Source organism: Budorcas taxicolor, chromosome 5, assembly GCF_023091745.1.
Source record: "Budorcas taxicolor isolate Tak-1 chromosome 5, Takin1.1, whole genome shotgun sequence".
NCBI lineage: Eukaryota > Metazoa > Chordata > Mammalia > Artiodactyla > Bovidae > Budorcas > Budorcas taxicolor.
This window is the reverse complement of record NC_068914.1, coordinates 43,804,828-43,821,807: the sequence shown is the minus strand read 5'-3', so window position 1 is coordinate 43,821,807 and position 16,980 is coordinate 43,804,828. Positions and strand designations below refer to the sequence as shown.

Genomic DNA, 16,980 nt, shown 5'->3' with positions numbered 1-16,980 from the left:
TTAATTTTCACATAATTCTCAAATGAATTAAGATGACAGATGATAGAAACACCTGTGCTTCTATTTAAAATATAACATCACTCTGCTATTGGAAAATACTCTGTTCTAAATTCCTTCCATCTGCCAAGCATACTTACAGGCCTGACAATATGACATTCTTCACTTAGTAGGGGCTACATGACTGTTCTATATATCTGGGCTACGTGTTTGACTCTAGTGGTCAAAAGAGCCGTCAAAACAGCCATTCCATTTAAAGTCTTTAAAACAATCTGCAACATTTTCCTTTTTCTCCATAGCTCAAGCCATTCCTTCTGTGTGGAAGTTTTAAGTTAATAATCACTTGAAAACAAGTATTTCAAGGCCAACCAAACAGCATTCTAAGCAGCTATACAGTAAAAGAAGTAGAAGGTATCAGTGAAAGATTGCTTATAAACCAGTTGTAAAATCTGTTAAAACAGGAATCCTGAGTTATCAAGGAAGACAAAGTTATACTATACCTTCTTAAAAGACTTTCAGACATTTATCTGTCCCCCAGATCAAAGAGCCACTGTTTCACCTGGATGGGTGGTCTCCCCACACTCCAGAAATGCCTGACTGCAGAGGTGCTTATTTGAGAACTGGTTTTTAATGTTTTTTTCCTAGGGTAATTGGTTCGCTTAATTTTTTAAAAATTAATTTCCAGAGCCAACTTTGGTAATATATATTTTCCTTGATTTTGATCAACTTTCTTTTGTATTTCAAGTTTATTTTTGAAAAGACATATACAATTCTTTAAAAATTAAAAAGAAAACAAGTATTTCCAACAATTCTATATTCTCCTATTCAGGAAATAATTTAGTGGAACACTGCCATGAAAGCTATCTGCAGTATCTAACATACTGGCAGTTTCTCTCTGAGACTAGAAGGAGGGAAACCATGCCTTTGTCAGTCCCCTATGGACCTGGAAAGCCAATAAGCATCTGTGTAGTTACAGAACAGCATATACAATTTTCTCATTTGATAAATAAAGAAAATTGGAAGAAACATTTTAAATTAATAAGGTAACATTTTATAACCTGTCACATTACCACAAGCTTCTCAAAATCAAATACTGTTTATTTTTAACATCATCTAAGTGCCTAGCACCACTGTTGGTACTTAGTTACTATACAATAAAAATCTTATAATAAATGCTATGAGAATTAATCTGCAATATTTATATATCATTCATTACAATCAACACACTTTCAATAAAGACTTTTTATCTGCGAAACAGTATTACACTTGTGAAAATATCAATTTCCTAAACATCAATTCTCTTAAAAACTTACGACCCCATTCTAAGCGGGCAGTGTTCATTGGCTCTAGGTGATGGCCACCAGGTTAATAGTTCAGTCTAGTGTAGCAAATCTTTCAATTTTTAAGAGAAGTCAGAAAACATTTTTTAAAATTTGTTTAATTGGAGGCTAATTGGACTGTGAAGAAAGCTGAGCGCCGAAGAATTGATGCTTTTCAATTGTGGTGTTGGAGAAGACCCTTGAGAGTCCCTTGGACTGCAAGGAGATCCAACCAGTCCATTCTAAAGGAGATCAGTCCTGGGATTTCCCTGGAAGGACTGATGCTAAAGCCGAAACTCCAGTACTCTGGCCACCTCGTGCGAAGAGTTGACTCATTGGAAAAAGACTCTGATGCTGGGAGGGACTGGGGGCAGGAGGAGAAGGGGACGACAGAGGATGAGATGGCTGGATGGCATCACAGACTCGACAGACCTGAGTTTGAGTGAACTCCGGAAGTTGGTGATGGACAGGGAGCCCTGGCGTGCTGCAATTCATGGGGTCACAAAGAGTCGGACATGACTGAGCGACTGAACTGAACTGAAATACTTCACAATACTGTAGTGGTTTTTGCCATACATTGATATGAATCAGCCATGGGTGTACATGTGTTCCCCATCCTGAAACTCTTTCCCACCTCCCTCCCCATCCTATCCCTCAGGGTCATCCCAGGGCACCAGCCCTGAGCACCCTGTCTCATGCACTGAACTGGACTGGCGATCTATTTCACATATGATAATATACATGTTTCACTGCTATTCTCACAAATCGTCCCACCCTTGCCTTCTCCCAAAGTCCAAAACTCTGCTCTTTACATCTGTGTCTCTTTTGCTGTCTTGCAATAGGGTCACTGTTACCATCTCTCTAAATTCCATATATACGCATTAATATACTGTACTGGTGTTTTTCTTTCTGGCTTACTTCACTCTGTATAATAGGCTCCAGTTTCATCCACCTCATTAGAACTGATTCAAATGTGTTCTTTTTAATGGCTGAGTAATACTCCATTGTGTGTATGTACCACAGCTTTCTTATCCATTCGTCTGCTGATGGACATCTAGGTTGCTTCCATGTCCTGGCTATTATAAACAGTGCTGCAATGAACATTGGGGTACACATGTCTCTTTCAATTCTGGTTTCCTCAGTGTGTATGCCCAGCAGTGGGACTGCTGGGTCATATGGCAGTTCTATTTCCAGTTTTTTAAGGAATCTCCACACTGTTCTCCATAGTGGTTGTACTAGTTTGCATTCCCACCAACAGTGTAAGAGGGTTCCCTTTTCTCCACACCCTCTCCAGCATTTATTGTTTGTAGACTTTTGGATAGCAGCCATTCTGACTGATGTGAAATGGTACCACTCATTGTGGTTTTGATTTGCGTTTCTCTGATAATGAGTGATGTTGAGCATCTTTTCATGTGTTTGTTAAACATCTGTATGTCTTTGGAGAAACGTCTTGGTTCTTTGGCCCGTTTTTTGATTGGATCATTTATTTTTCTGGTATTGAGCTGCAGGAGTTGCTTATATATTTTTGAGATTAATTCTTTGTCCATTGCTTTGTTTGCTATTATCTTCTCCCATTCTGAAGGCTGTCTTTTCCCCTTGCTTATAGTTTCCTTTGTTGTGCAGAAGCTTTTAATTTTGATTAGGTCCCATTTGTTTATTTTTGCTTTTATTTCCATTACTCTGGGAGGTGGAACATAGAGGATCCTGCTGTGATGTATGTTGGAGAGTGTTTTGCCTATGTTTTCCTCTAGGAGTTTTATAGTTTCTGGTCTTACATTTAGATTTTTAATCCATTTAGAGTTTATTTTTGTGTATGGTGTTAGAAAGTGTTCTAGTTTCATTGTTTTACAAGTGGTTGACCAGTTTTCCCAGCACCACTTGTTAAAGAGATTGTCTTTTCTCCATTGTATATTCTTGCCTCCTTTGTCAAAGACAAAGGGTCCAGAGGTGCATGGTTTTATCTCTGGGCTTTCTATTTTGTTCCATTGATCTATTTTTCTGTCTTTGTGTCAGTACCATACTGTCTTGATGACTGTAGCTTTGTAGTATAGCCTGCAGTCAGGTAGGTTGATTCCTCCAGTTCCACTCCTCTTTCTCAAGACTGCTTTGACTGTTCAAGGTTTTTTGTATTTCTATACAAATTGTGAAATTATTTGTTCTAGTTCTCTGAAAAATACCGTTGGTAGCTTGATAGGGGTTGCAGTGAATCTATAGATTGCTTTGGGTAGTATACTCATTTTCACTATATTGATTCTTCTAATCCATGAAATGGTATATTTCTCCATCTATTTGTATCATCTTTGATTTCTTTCATCAGTGTTTTATAGTTTTCTATATATAGGTCTTTTGTTTTTTTAGGTAGATTTATTCTTAAGTATTTTATTCTTTTTGTTGCAATGGTGAATGGAAATGTTTCCTTAATTTCTCTTTCTGTTCTCTCATAGAAAACAAGACTTTTGTAAGAGCTCTTCTCAATTATTAAATTCCAGAGACTAATTAGGAAAAATGTTAAATTCCATGCAATGATACACAATTTTTTTTCCCTCTATGGCAACCTACTCCAGTACTCTTGCCTGGAAAATCCCATGGACGGAACAGCCTGGCAGGGTCAATGGGGTGGCAAAGAGTTGGACACGACTGAGTGACTTCACTCATTATAATATACTTTAAAACTGAAAAGCATATTAAAGAAGCATATAAATATTAAAAACAAAACATAAAAACTGAAAAGCTCCAGGTGGGTAACTTAAATATATCTACAGGCTAAATTTATCCCACAAGCTGAAGTAATTGTTAGGCTGCCCAAGTCTATGAAATATAATGGAAGCTATCTATATTTACCTCCAGAATCTGCCGTTTAAAAACATTTACTCTTGTAAATGTAAACAATATGGAAGTCATATTATTAAAAAGATTCCAAAGATAAATGCCTTTGGCTTGGTATTGTTTTATATATATATAACATTATAAATATATATTATTGATATATATCATTATATAATACATATGTTTCCACTTGTTTTTGTCCTTCAGTCAAACCTTAATAATCGTTTTTGGAAAATTATAGGTTTCTATTCATTTTCCATCTACGATATATAATCTAAAGATAGCAAAAACTGCAAGGTGAACTTTAAATAGTACCATATACTTAATTAGCCACAATTCAGTTCAGCGGCACCTTTACAAGAACTAACTTCATGGAAAGCATCAGATTTGGATCCAAATGAATCTCTTCAACAGCACAAAGAAATCAACCATATCCAGTTATTTCTTCAATTCCAAATATAGAAAACAGAAAGCCTAGGAGATATATTTTAACTGTCTGAATTTCAAGGATTTTTAAGCAAAAGATAATTTCTTTTGTTATCTCCATTATTTAATTTAAAATTTTTATATTTTGACAATGAAATGGCTTACCTGCCTTTGTGTTCTTTATTCATCTTTGAAAATAAAGTGAAGTGAAAGTGAAGTCGCTCAGTCATGTCCGACTCTTTGCGACCCCATGGACTGTAGCTTATCAGGCTCCTCCATCCATGGGATTTTCCAGGCAAGAGTGCTGGAGTGGATTGCCATTTCCTTCTCCATTGAAAATAAAAGTGTTCACTAAACCTACTGTCAATGTGGGGTAATCAAGAGTCTATTTGTCATAAATAAACCTCCAGGTCAGTACTGAGGTCAACAGTTCTGTCCAGGGTGAAACTTGTGGCATGTAAGCACCAAGAGGTCGCTGCTCTTTCACCTCACTCACATGTTGGCTGGTATGGTGAGCTCCATGGTTCTCCTCTGAGGCCCTTGTCATTTCAGGGATTCTCAAGCAGAGGACCGCAGAGTGGAATCTACTACAGAAGAACTGTGAATGTGAATCTGTAAAATAATTCTAGCCTTTCAAAGAACAAAAGTTAATGAGTGACTACTATGTACCAGGCACTGGGCTGGGCATGTCTTATACAGATCAAATAATGTGTCCTGCAGATGTAGGTATGGAACATTTCCAACTGTATGGAAATGTCAGCATCATGAATAAAATCCACATCCATCTAGAAGGGCTGCTGAGTTTACAACAGTTTCTGTCATTGTGTACTTTATTCCAGGTAGTTTTAAAGAGAGTGTCCTTATATCTTAAAAGATTGGTAAATACTAGGTTAGCCTATTTTGCACACTGCCTGGATTTAACATCATCTGTTTTAATAATTCTATAATAAATGAGCTATACTTGTCTTCGTGTATTCAGTTCAGTTCAGTCACTCAGTCGTGTCTGACTCTTTGCGACCCCATGAACTGCAGCACACCAGACCTCCCTGTCCATCACCAACTCCCGGAGTCCACCAAAACCCATGTCCATTGAGTCAGTGATGCCATTTAACCATCTCATCCTCTGTTGTCCCCTTCTCCTCCTGTCGTCAATCTTTCCCAGCATCAGGGTCGTTTCAAATGAGTCAGCTCTTTGCATCAGGTGGCCAGAGTATTGGAGTTTTAGCTTCAGCATCAGTCCCTCCAATGAATACCCAGGACGGATCTCCTTTAGGATGGACTGGTTGGATCTCCTTGCAGTCCAAAGGACTCTCAAGAGTTTTCTCCAACACCACAGTTCAAAAGCATCAATTCTTTGGCGCTTAGCTTTCTTTATAGTCCAACTCTCACATCCATACATGACTACTGGAAAAACCATAGCCTTGGCTAGACAGACCTTTCTTGACAAAGTAATGTCTCTACTTTTTAATATGCTGTCTAGGTTGGTCACAACTTTCCTTCCATGGAGCAAGCGTCTTTTAATTTCATGGCTGCAATCACCATCTGCAGTGATTTTGGAGCCCCCAAAAATAAAGTCTGACACTGTTTCCCCATCTATTTCCCGTGAAGTGATGGGACCAGATGCCATGATCTTCGTTTTCTGAATGTTGAGCTTTAAGCCCACTTTTTCACTCTCTTCTTTCACTTTCATCAAGAGGCTCTTTAGTTCTTCTTCACTTTCTGCCATAAGGGTGGTGTCATCTGCTATCTGAGGTTATTGATATATCTTCCAGCAATCTTGATTCCAGCTGGTGCTTCCTTCAGCCCAGCGTTTCTCATGATGTACTCTGCATAGAAGTTAAATAAGCAGGGTGACAATATACAGCCTTGATGTACTCCTTTTCCTATTTGAACCAGTCTGTTGTTCCATGTCCAGTTGTAACTGTTGCTTCCTGACCTGTATACAGGTTTCTCAAGAGGCAGGTCAGGCGGTCTGGTTATTGCTGAAGCCTAGCTTGAGGATTTTGAGCATTACTTTACTAGCGTGTGAGATGAGTGCAATTGTGTGGTAGTTTGAACAATCTTTGGCATTATCTTTCTTTGGTATTGGAATGAAAACTGACCTTTTCTAGTCCTGTGGCCACTGCTGAGTTTGCCAAATTTGCTGACATATTGAATGCAGCACTTTCACAGCATCATCTTTCAGGATTTGAAACAGCTCAACTGGAATTCCATTGCCTCCACTAGCTTTGTTTGTAGTGATGCTTCCTAAGGCCCATCTGACTTCACACTCCAGGATGTCCAACTCTAGGTGAGTGTGAGTGATCACAACTTCGTGTATAAAATGCATAAAATCTCTCACCTCTAGTCTAACATTCTCCATATATTAGTTATATGAAAGGAAGTAAAAGTTAAGTATCCTCTACCTCATCTCCCTTCATAACAAACATTTAACCATAAAAGCCTCTTTACTTATTTGGATCTTGATCAGGAAACAGAAGTTTGTTTTCTGTCTCAGGTACAAAACATACTCCCTTGTTTCCTTTTATTTTGTCATTAAAACTAATTTTAATATCAAAAATGAACTGGTAGAATATTTTGCGGTTTGTTCTCAAGCATGGTATGGCCAGTTTAGTATGGGACACACCAAAAAAACTGCATTTCAGATTTTCAACCTTCACAAGAGTTAACTGGCCAAGCAGATGGCAACTCCACCATGACACAGCTCCCTCCCTTTATTTTAAACAAATCTAAGTACAATACCATTTAATTTTAACCTTCTGGTATTTGATACCTAGGCAAATCTCATTATTCTAAGACTTCAAACCTAGAAGTGACACTGTAATTTCCAATATTAACCAACCACTTACCATCTTTTAAAAGTTTCTGTAAGATTTTCACAAATATACTGTCTTTAGATACTTCAATTGGATCATCCTTACCATCTGAACTGGACCAGCTGAAAAACAAAATCACCGTGAGCAGAAAATGAAACCATGGCCATAATCTGAAATAAATGACTTGTTTTCTGTTGTGGATTTGTTTGGATGTTTGTAGTGTGCTTCCCTGGTGGCTTAGAGGTAAAGAATCTGCCTCTAGTGCAGGATACTTTGGTTCAGTCCCTGGGTTGGTAAGATGCCCTGGAGAAGGAAATGGCTACCCACTCTAGTATTCTTGCTTGGGAAATCCCATGGACAGAGGAGCTTGGTGAGCTACAGTCCATGGGGTTGCAAAAGAGTCAGACACAACTTAGCGACTAAACAACAACAGTAACAACAGGGGGTAAAGAATCTTGAATTTTGTGACACTATTGAAAATTGCTTAAATAAAAGAGCTTCAAATTAGATATACCCAGAGTCTCTAGATATACCCAGAGTCTCTATATTAGATATAAGATGCTACAGCCAGGTAGCATGTATTTAATGTCTAAATCAAGTAGTAAGGTATTTTTCCTAAGAAAATTTTCTAAATAAGTAACAAAACTAGTAATGACCCTAAACTATGACCTTTCAGAGCACAGACAATAGTTTAAACATAGTTTAAATATATTATAATATATTCTGTTTTTCATAAAATGGCAACCAGTGTCTGATGTAACCTAAATTTTCTTTATCTGGTTGAGATTATCTGCTACTGAAATACAAACCCACAGAACCATGCTCTGTAGTAATCAGTGGCTACATCCCTCATACTTTGAAGCCAAGACAAGGAATTCCAGTCAAATGACATAGTATGCTTCTTACATACTATGGAGAACCCAACAGGCAGAGCTAGATACTTCAGAGGATGACCTCCAAGACCATATCTGACAACAATTTAAACTATCTATGAGTGATCACTGGAAGAAATGCTTTAGTAAAAATAGTTTCACTGCAATTTCTCAAAGCCACATTAAGGAAAATTGAGTAGAGAAGGCCTTTAGCACTCAAGTCATGTTCTCTTCAAAACTATTTTCTGGGCCAAAATTTTTTTTTAAAAAGTATGGACTTCCCCTGGCTGTCCAATAGTAAAATTCCGCACTTTCACTGCAGGGAGCATGGGTTTGAGTCCTGCTTGGGGAACTAACATGCTGTATCCTATGCAGTCCAGCCAGAATTAAAAAAAAAATTCTTTCCCTGGGAAAAATCCATCTCTACAACTGATTATTCTCAGTCTCTCTTGGCCAATGAATCTTAACACCACCATTCCAGTGGACAGAAATCCTTCTCTGCAGGGAGATTACAGTTAAAAAGAGGTCTCAGTAACTTAGGAGACAATACTGATTCTCAAACTGTACTAATTTCTTATTAAAAAAGAAAAGTAGCCTCAAGTCTTCCTATGAAAAACTAGCTCAACTTCTGAGAAAATAAGGAACATATATATTTCTGTGCAAATTGACAATACAAAATTTAAAATCAAAAGTAGAGAATCATTACTCCAGTGGTCCTAAGTCCTTAAACAATTCCTTAATTACTGAATAAAAAAATTAGGATTGCTAATGAAACTATTAACATTTTTATAATATATATTACAATACAATTAGGTTACAAAATGAATTGATGCATGATCTCATAATCTTCCTAACAATCCTTTCCCCAAATCATGTCTTAGATTCACTCTATGGGAACTTACTTATCTCTCTGAAGAGCTTTGCAAAGGATTTCCAGTTTTAGATCATTTATATTTACATCTTCCTCCTTCACAGCAAAACAAAAAAAATCTTCATTAAGTCCTGATTTTAAAAAATACATGTTTAAATTTTATTTATGTCAGCTCCTAATATTATATAAATATTATTAAGCTTTATTTTAAAATTTTAAGAGTTTCCCTGGTAGCTCAGCTGGTAAAGAATTACCTGTAATTCAGGAGACCCCAGTTTGATTCCTGGGTCAGGAAGATTCCTGGGTCAGGAAGATTCCTGGGAGAAGGGAACGACTACTCACTCCACTATTCTTGCCTGAAAAATTTCATGGACAGAGGAGCCTGGCAAATTTCCCTTTCTGTAAGATGTTAAAGTTGACTCAGGAGAGTAAGACTATCAATAATTTCATGTGAAATTGTATCCGATTATTCTGATAACCTGATTTTATCAGGAAGCACGAGAGAGTCAAGATTTTAAACAGAGAAATGGAAGAAGCACAAGCTGGAATCAAGATTGCCGGGAGAAATATCAAGAACCTCAGATATGCAGATGACACCACCCTTATGGCAGAAAGTGAGAAGGAACTAAAAAGCCTCTTGATGAGTCAAAGGGGAGAGTGAAAAAGTTGGCTTAAAGTTCAACACTCAGAAAACGAAGATTATGGCATCTGGTCCCATCACTTCATAGTGATGGGAAGTAGATGGGGAAACAGTGGAAACAGGGGCAGACTTTATTTTTTGGGGCTCCAAAATCACTGCAGCTGGTTATTGCAGCCATGAAATTAAAAGACGCTTACTCCTTGGAGGAAAAGTTATGACCAACCTAGACAGCATATTCAAAAGCAGAGACATTACTTTGCCAACAAAGGTACATCCAGTCAAGGCTATGGTTTTTCCAGTGGTCATGTATGGATGTGAAAGTTGGACTGTGAAGAAAGCTGAGTGCTGAAGAATTGATGCTTTTGAACTGTGGTGTTGGAGAAGACTCTTGAGAGTCCCTTGGACTACAAGGAGATCCAACCAGTCCATTCTAAAGGAGATCAGTTCTGGGTGTTCTTTGGAAGGACTGATGGTGAAGCTGAAACTCCAATACTTTGGCCAACTCATGTGAAGAGATGACTCATTGTAAAAGACTCTGATGCTGTGAGGGATTGGGGGCAGGAGGAGAAGGAGATGACAGAGGATGAGATGGCTGGATGGCATCGCCAACTCATAGGACATGAGTTTGGGTGAACTCCAGGAGTTGGTGATGGACAGGGAGGCCTGGCATGGTGCAATTCATGGCGTCGCAAAGAGTCGGACACAACTGAGCAACTGAACTGAACATAAAAATTAACATATTATGTCTTTATAATCTTCCAAACTACTCTCAGTTGCAGGGTTGACTATTTACCCTACACAATTATCAATACAATCTTTTTTTTCAAAGCAGGCTGAGAAACAGCTTCTCTTAGGGTGAGCACCATGAAGAATAAATTGACAAAGCAGCCTATCAGTCTGACAAACTAACAATGACTCATTAAATGAAAGAGAAAAACTATGTCAGGACCTTTAAAAGCAATTTTTATTTTTGCAGACAAAAAGATACTTGGAAATGTGTGAGAATTATCAGGAGGTGAGCTCTTTTGACAGCTTTTCTAAAGACTGTTATATACTCCAAGAGTTACAGGTAGCTGAACCAGGTAGTCTTTTAAAATTAAGACATTTTCACGATGTACTCAGTTCTTCAGAAAACTATACACAAATTGTGATCCTCACCTGAGATTATCAAGTGACTTTACATACCTCATCAATATATTCCAACAAGTCCAAAGCCTTCTTGAAATCATACTCATTAGCTCTTCTGTTTTCTTCACAGATATACAGCTGTAGCAAGTTAAAACAAAGGGAGAATTATTGTAAGTCATCCTATAAACAAGACTAGAGAGATTTACAGAGAAGTTACCACATTTAGAGGTATCTTTATAGCAAAGAACAGTGGCACATTTGGAAATTAAACTCCATCTACCTCACAACAAACTGTCTTTTAAACTACACCTATGTTCATTCAGTAATTAACTCTTATAAGTTGTGTATATATAGCTTTAAAATATCAGTAAATGGCTCTTACATTTTTAAACTTGGCTATAATGCTTTTGAAATGTTCTCATTCAATAGTTTTTTAAACATTGAGACTGATGAGAAAGCATGCAGTTGGTCTACAGTTTACTTAAAAGACAAGAAAACACACCAGTATGTTACCAACGGTTATCCCTGGTTGGTTAGATCACGGCTAACTATATAATCATAAATGTCCCATAATACATCATAAATGTCCTATTAATAACACCTCTTTTTAAAATACTGCATAAAATCCTTTAACAGCAAAGACAATATTCAAACCATTTCAGAAAAAAAGCTATCCACTTGTTGTCACTGTGTTACAACACTTGACAACAATATTTTATTTGTCTCTGAACCTTTCTTCCCCAATGTCAACATCTTTGAAATGGGAATGCAGTATTAAAATTGATAATGTATCAGAGTAAAGTTGGTGAAACTTTTTCCATCTTACCAGTATATAAAACAATGGTCTTACAGGCAACAGTTCCTCAGGTTTTTAAATTAGATATGCTCTATCAGGAGAAGCTGCTGTGAGCTCAATGTGAGCTCAATAGGCAATCTGTTATTAATACTAATAATGGCTAAAATACCAAAGTTTTTGAATTGCTTGCTTTCTTAGTAACATAATTAGGGTAAACTCAAGGTGCCTGTAAGACATTGCTCTTATATTTGAAATACCTTCTTGAAAGGAAAAGAGAGCAGCAGAATTAAGGGTGTAACTGTACGCAACAAAACTGCCTTATTCTGGGCTGCAGCTCCTAATCTAGCTATGTCCTCAGGAACCTGCTCTGTTGCAGAGGAATGAGGAGGATGGCACTTACAGGCTGTGCAAATCCAGTTCCTAAAACCATCTTTCTTTTTAAAGAACCTGAACTCTATCTCTTCATACATATCTGTCTTGTACTAGAAAAGCACAATGGAAGTAATTTCTTCTGGTCACCTGGATAAGCATCTTGAGGAACAGACAGAGAGTTACTGGGGCAGAGGCTGATCCTCCACTTTCTGCTAACTGGCATCCTGCTCCTAAGCAGCTCTGACACCTGACTCCCGAGGATAGTGACCAGGAAAATAGGAAATGGAAAGATGTCTACTCTGAGAAACTGCACTAAGGGGCCAAGGAAACACAGGTTGTTCTGAGACTAAGACGGTGTAGGGATGTGAAAAGCACATACACCAATGAGTTGCGATGCTGTCAGTACAGGCATGGCACTGAGACTCAGCTGTTTCTCAGCGAGCAGCTGTTCAGGCAGGGTCTCCTGGTGCAGCAGAAAGCGCTCTTGCTCAGCCATTTCTAGAAGACAACGCAGGGAGCAGTATGAACATTCACTTTTGCTCTGTCATCAACAAATATAAATTTAGAAGGGAAAGGAACAGCTCTGAAGGTAATCCCATCACTATTCAGTGATCTGAGAATGTTATTAATTCTGCCTATTCTTGATTCCTAACTATGTTACAAATACTCATGGTCTTATCCGTCATATGGATTGTCCCAGCAACCAGAAATATCAGGGAGAGAAGAGCTAAGAAAACAAACCTGATGGAAGCGACTGTAGAGCAGATGGCAATTTCAGAGGCAGAAGTCCCCCAAATCTGAAGTGTCTCAGTCTGTTTTAAGGTTACTCTGTAAAGTACTTCTTTTTACCTTATGGGAGTGTCTCATATAATCTCGTTCACTAAAGGACACGATGAGAACTTTCCAGGAGAACAACACCCAGAGGACTGTGCACCAATTCTATTACCCAGCAATGGTTATTTATCTCCATATGATGAGCTGACAGAGGCTCTGGGTCTGCATAAACCATCATGACCTGGCTTCACCCATGAGAACAAGCTGGGTTGCAGGGAAAAAGGGCTGAGAACTGTTTGCTAACAGCAGTTACAGCAAAATGGAATGACTAAAGCACAGATATGCTCATTTAAATATTGGCATCATTCCACATGATCCCAATCTTGTAAAAACTAAATGGAATTGTTTTGTGCAATTTCCATACCTAAGAAAACACACTGGAAGGATACAGAAAAAAGTAACAGTCGTCATCTCTAGGGTAGTGGGATTATATTATTTTCTTATTGGTATTTTTCTATACTTTACAGATTTCCATAAGGAAATTTTTATATAACCAATATAAAGTTACCTTTTAAATATCTATTCCCTTCAATTAGACATAATGTGGTAATTGTAGGAAATTACTGACGCCTGAAAATATTCTCATTGTACTAAGAAAGCGAAAACTAAGAAGAACTGATCAAATGCAAAACAATAACCAGATGTAAGGGGGAAAACTAGAAGCAAAACCTCGTGTTAAAACGTTTTGACTGGGGACTTCCCTGCTGGTCCAAGGGTTGGGAGTCCACCTGTTAATGCAGGGGACATGGGTTTGACCCTTGGTCCAGGATTCCACATGCTGCAGGGCAGCTGGGCCCATGCACCATGACTGCTAGAACGTGCATACCCTCGAGTCCGTGCTCCACAACAAAAGAAGCTTCCATAGTGAGGAGCCTGGGCACTGCAATTAAGAGAGTAGCTCCCACTCACTGCAACTAGAGGAAGCTTGCATGCAGCAACAAAGACCCAGCACAGCCAAAAATAATAAAAATAAATTAAAAAAATTTTTTTAAAATATTTTTATTAATATGCTCTCTCCCTGACGGCCAGGTAAGAATATGGCCCCCCCTGCAGACTGCCAACCAGCCTTGCAAAACATATACACACTTCTCTAGAACAACAGGCACCATAAGCATTTAAAAATAAAAGAGTGAAAAATAATTTCTTCCCACAGTGAAAAATAATTTCTTCCCACAGTGAAAAATAATTTCAATAATAAAAGTTAAATATTAATCCTATGATTTGAGTACTCAGTTTTACAAAAAGTAAAACATTTTTCTCAAGGAACACCCAGTGTCTCTGATTGTTAGAACTATGCATTTTGTAGTGTACCCTGGGTCACTACTATGGGCTTCCTTCATAGCTCAGTTGGTAAAGAATCTCCCTGCAATGCGGGAGACCTGGGTTCAATCCCTGGGTTGGGAAGATCCCCTGGAGAAGGGAATCCACTCCAGTATTCTGGCCTGGTGAATTCCATGGACTGTATAGTCCATGGGGTCACAAAGAGTTGACACAACTTAGCAACTTTCATTTCCTTTCTGGGTCACAAAGCTAGTCAGTTGGAAAAAAACACGTGAAACAAGATTGGTCTAATTTCTGTCCGGATTCCTTCCACTACATCTACGCCTTGGAGGAAGAAAGCGACAGCAGTGGAATGTGAATCTAGACCCCAGATAGACTACTCCTGTCGCCAATACCCCTATTTACATATACTTCACCCTGAACCACATGGCTGAGACACCTCCCCAAAGTATGGGATTAGGTATATTCATGCTATCAGGGGTGACACTGCTCTTAGGACTTTTCAGGAAGACAGCCAAGAAATACATTTAAGAAAACAACCATGACTCCATGTGATACATGCAATTCAAATGCAATAATATAGGGTTCTTCCTCACCTTCCTTCTATATTTACACCTCCATTCCCTTTGGTTCTCAAAAATAATATTCTCATTTTCTCAGTCTACAATATACAGAATGTGAAACAGAACAGTTTCACTACTATGACAACAACAATTTTTGAATTCTGAAATCAAGAGCTTCAGAATTACCACCACCTACAGCAAACCCACTGAATAAATGTCATGTTTCTTGGCATGGCAGTTTGTTCTTAGCATATGATTTGCTAAGGGTGTAATCAGAGTACTCTGTCCAAATCATTTGAATTTATTCTTTAGGAATTCTTATTTAAAGCACAAATTACTTTTCTATAAAAAGAGAACCCTGATTATATAACTGAGTAATTGTCTAAGAACACCGAATAGAAAGGGGATGGCTCCTGTCTCTAAAGGATCCCATTAACTGATAACAGGAATGCATTCTAAGATTACACTGACAGCATGACTGACTTATACATCTTCTTGTTCAAATACTGCCTTTTACCTTCAATTTTTTCTTGCAGTGTATCTTCTGAAAAGTCTGATGCTAATGCAGCCAATTTACTCAAGCCAAGAAGGGTTTTTTTCTTTGCAAAGTAACGAGTTTCCCTATTTGCCAAACCCAGAAGTGTTGCATGAGCCTAAAATAACAAAATATGAAAGCTGTGGTAAAATTCTCAGTATTAAGTCAAGTTAAAATAATGATTAAATAAAACCCAAACCTGCTTTCCTCTCCTCAAGCTCTATCAATGAAAGATCAAGTCACTATCAGGAAAACTTAAAACAGATCAGCAGCATACTTTGAGAGTAATCACACAATAAAATATCAGCCACTCACACTAGTCACTGGGAGAAGAGACATGTATAAAACGTTTGCTCTATAATATTCACTACAACACCTTGTCAAGGAGAAACTTGTTTATTTAATGTTTCTACTGATAATTTGAACATTTCTATTTTAAGAAAATACTCATTACAAAAAATGGCCAATGACTGCTCAAATTATGTGAGAGAAAGATAGACATTTTTTAAAAATCTGTAATATTTAACTATAAAAAAACAAACTAGCTAAAAACTAAATTGAAAACTGCCTAAATCTGATCCATACAGCTGAAACCTTACCTTTTCTAATTCTTGGCTGTTAATTTCATGTAACCAGCTGAGATGTTCATGAGCTTGTAAAAAGTTCGCCAACTGTCCATGCTGAGAAATGGGCTGAGATAATAATTTGCCTCGCTTTCCTTTCTCCAGATACCAACGAAAGAGAAAGTCTGAAAAATTCTGTAAAGAACAAAGCAAGAATCCAATAATATTTAGTAATACAGTTTCAAAAAATACATTTCTGATGAAAAAGCATTATGTATTTTTTCCAAAGGTCTTAGACTCCAGCAAGGAAATCCTGTTTTTAAACACCAAGTTCCTAATCGTAGGGTCCTCATATGACTTCATTTGACAAAGGAGGACCTTCAGATTCAGAATGGGGATCTTGCTCAATGTCACCCGGAATCTGGATGTGCTCTGTCCAATATGGTCATCACTGCTCACATGTAGCTGTTTAAACAATCTAAAATGTAAAAATCAATTCCTCAGAGACATCAGTCACATTTCAAGTACTCAAAAGGCCATCTGTGGCTGGAGACTCCCATTTTGGACAGCACATATGAGCAAGATCTCATTACAGGAAGGTCTACTGGACACTACTGGGACTCCATCCTTCCAGGGTGAAAGATTTCAGGGTAGAACCGTGTGCCATGCATTCATGTGGCTGGCATGATAAATCAGAATTTACCGAGGCTCCAAATGTCCAGGACATTTGCTGGATCCTGCAGTAGAGTAAGAGGTTGGGCTGGAAGGAAGACAAGCGTCCTGCAGGCTCACACATTACTTACCAGATGTTTCCACAAAAAGGGGAATTCTGCAAAGAACCACTAGTCCCATTAGATATTTGAAACCAATTAATTCATTGGAACCTTTGTTCCAATGGAATGTTCATTGGAATGAATGAATGTAACAGAAGCAGCAATCAAGCCCTGGCCTACCTCTATTCTTGATGAATTGAGTGATCTGCCTTTCATTTTATCTGCCTTCCAGGGGAGAAGGCAATGGCACCCCACTTCAGTACTCTTGCCTGGAAAATCCATGGACAGAGGAGCCTGGTAGGCTGCAGTCCATGGGGTTGCTAAGAGTCGGACACGACTGAGAGACGTCACTTTCACTTTTCACTTTC

The 16,980-nt window shown here is 38.1% G+C and overlaps 1 protein-coding gene across 1 annotated transcript in view; it reads right to left on the bottom strand.

Moving 5' to 3' along the window:
* The window catches only part of NUP133 (nucleoporin 133), a 55,811-nt gene that overhangs the window by 766 nt on the left and 38,065 nt on the right, over window positions 1-16,980 (bottom strand). Inside the window, exons 20-25 of the mRNA XM_052640169.1 lie at window positions 15,876-16,034; window positions 15,259-15,394; window positions 12,443-12,561; window positions 10,953-11,033; window positions 9,159-9,223; window positions 7,418-7,506 (exon numbers count right to left, since the gene is read on the bottom strand). Of these exons, the coding sequence (XP_052496129.1) occupies window positions 7,418-7,506; window positions 9,159-9,223; window positions 10,953-11,033; window positions 12,443-12,561; window positions 15,259-15,394; window positions 15,876-16,034 (649 nt within the window). The remainder of the gene's footprint in view (window positions 1-7,417; window positions 7,507-9,158; window positions 9,224-10,952; window positions 11,034-12,442; window positions 12,562-15,258; window positions 15,395-15,875; window positions 16,035-16,980) is intronic.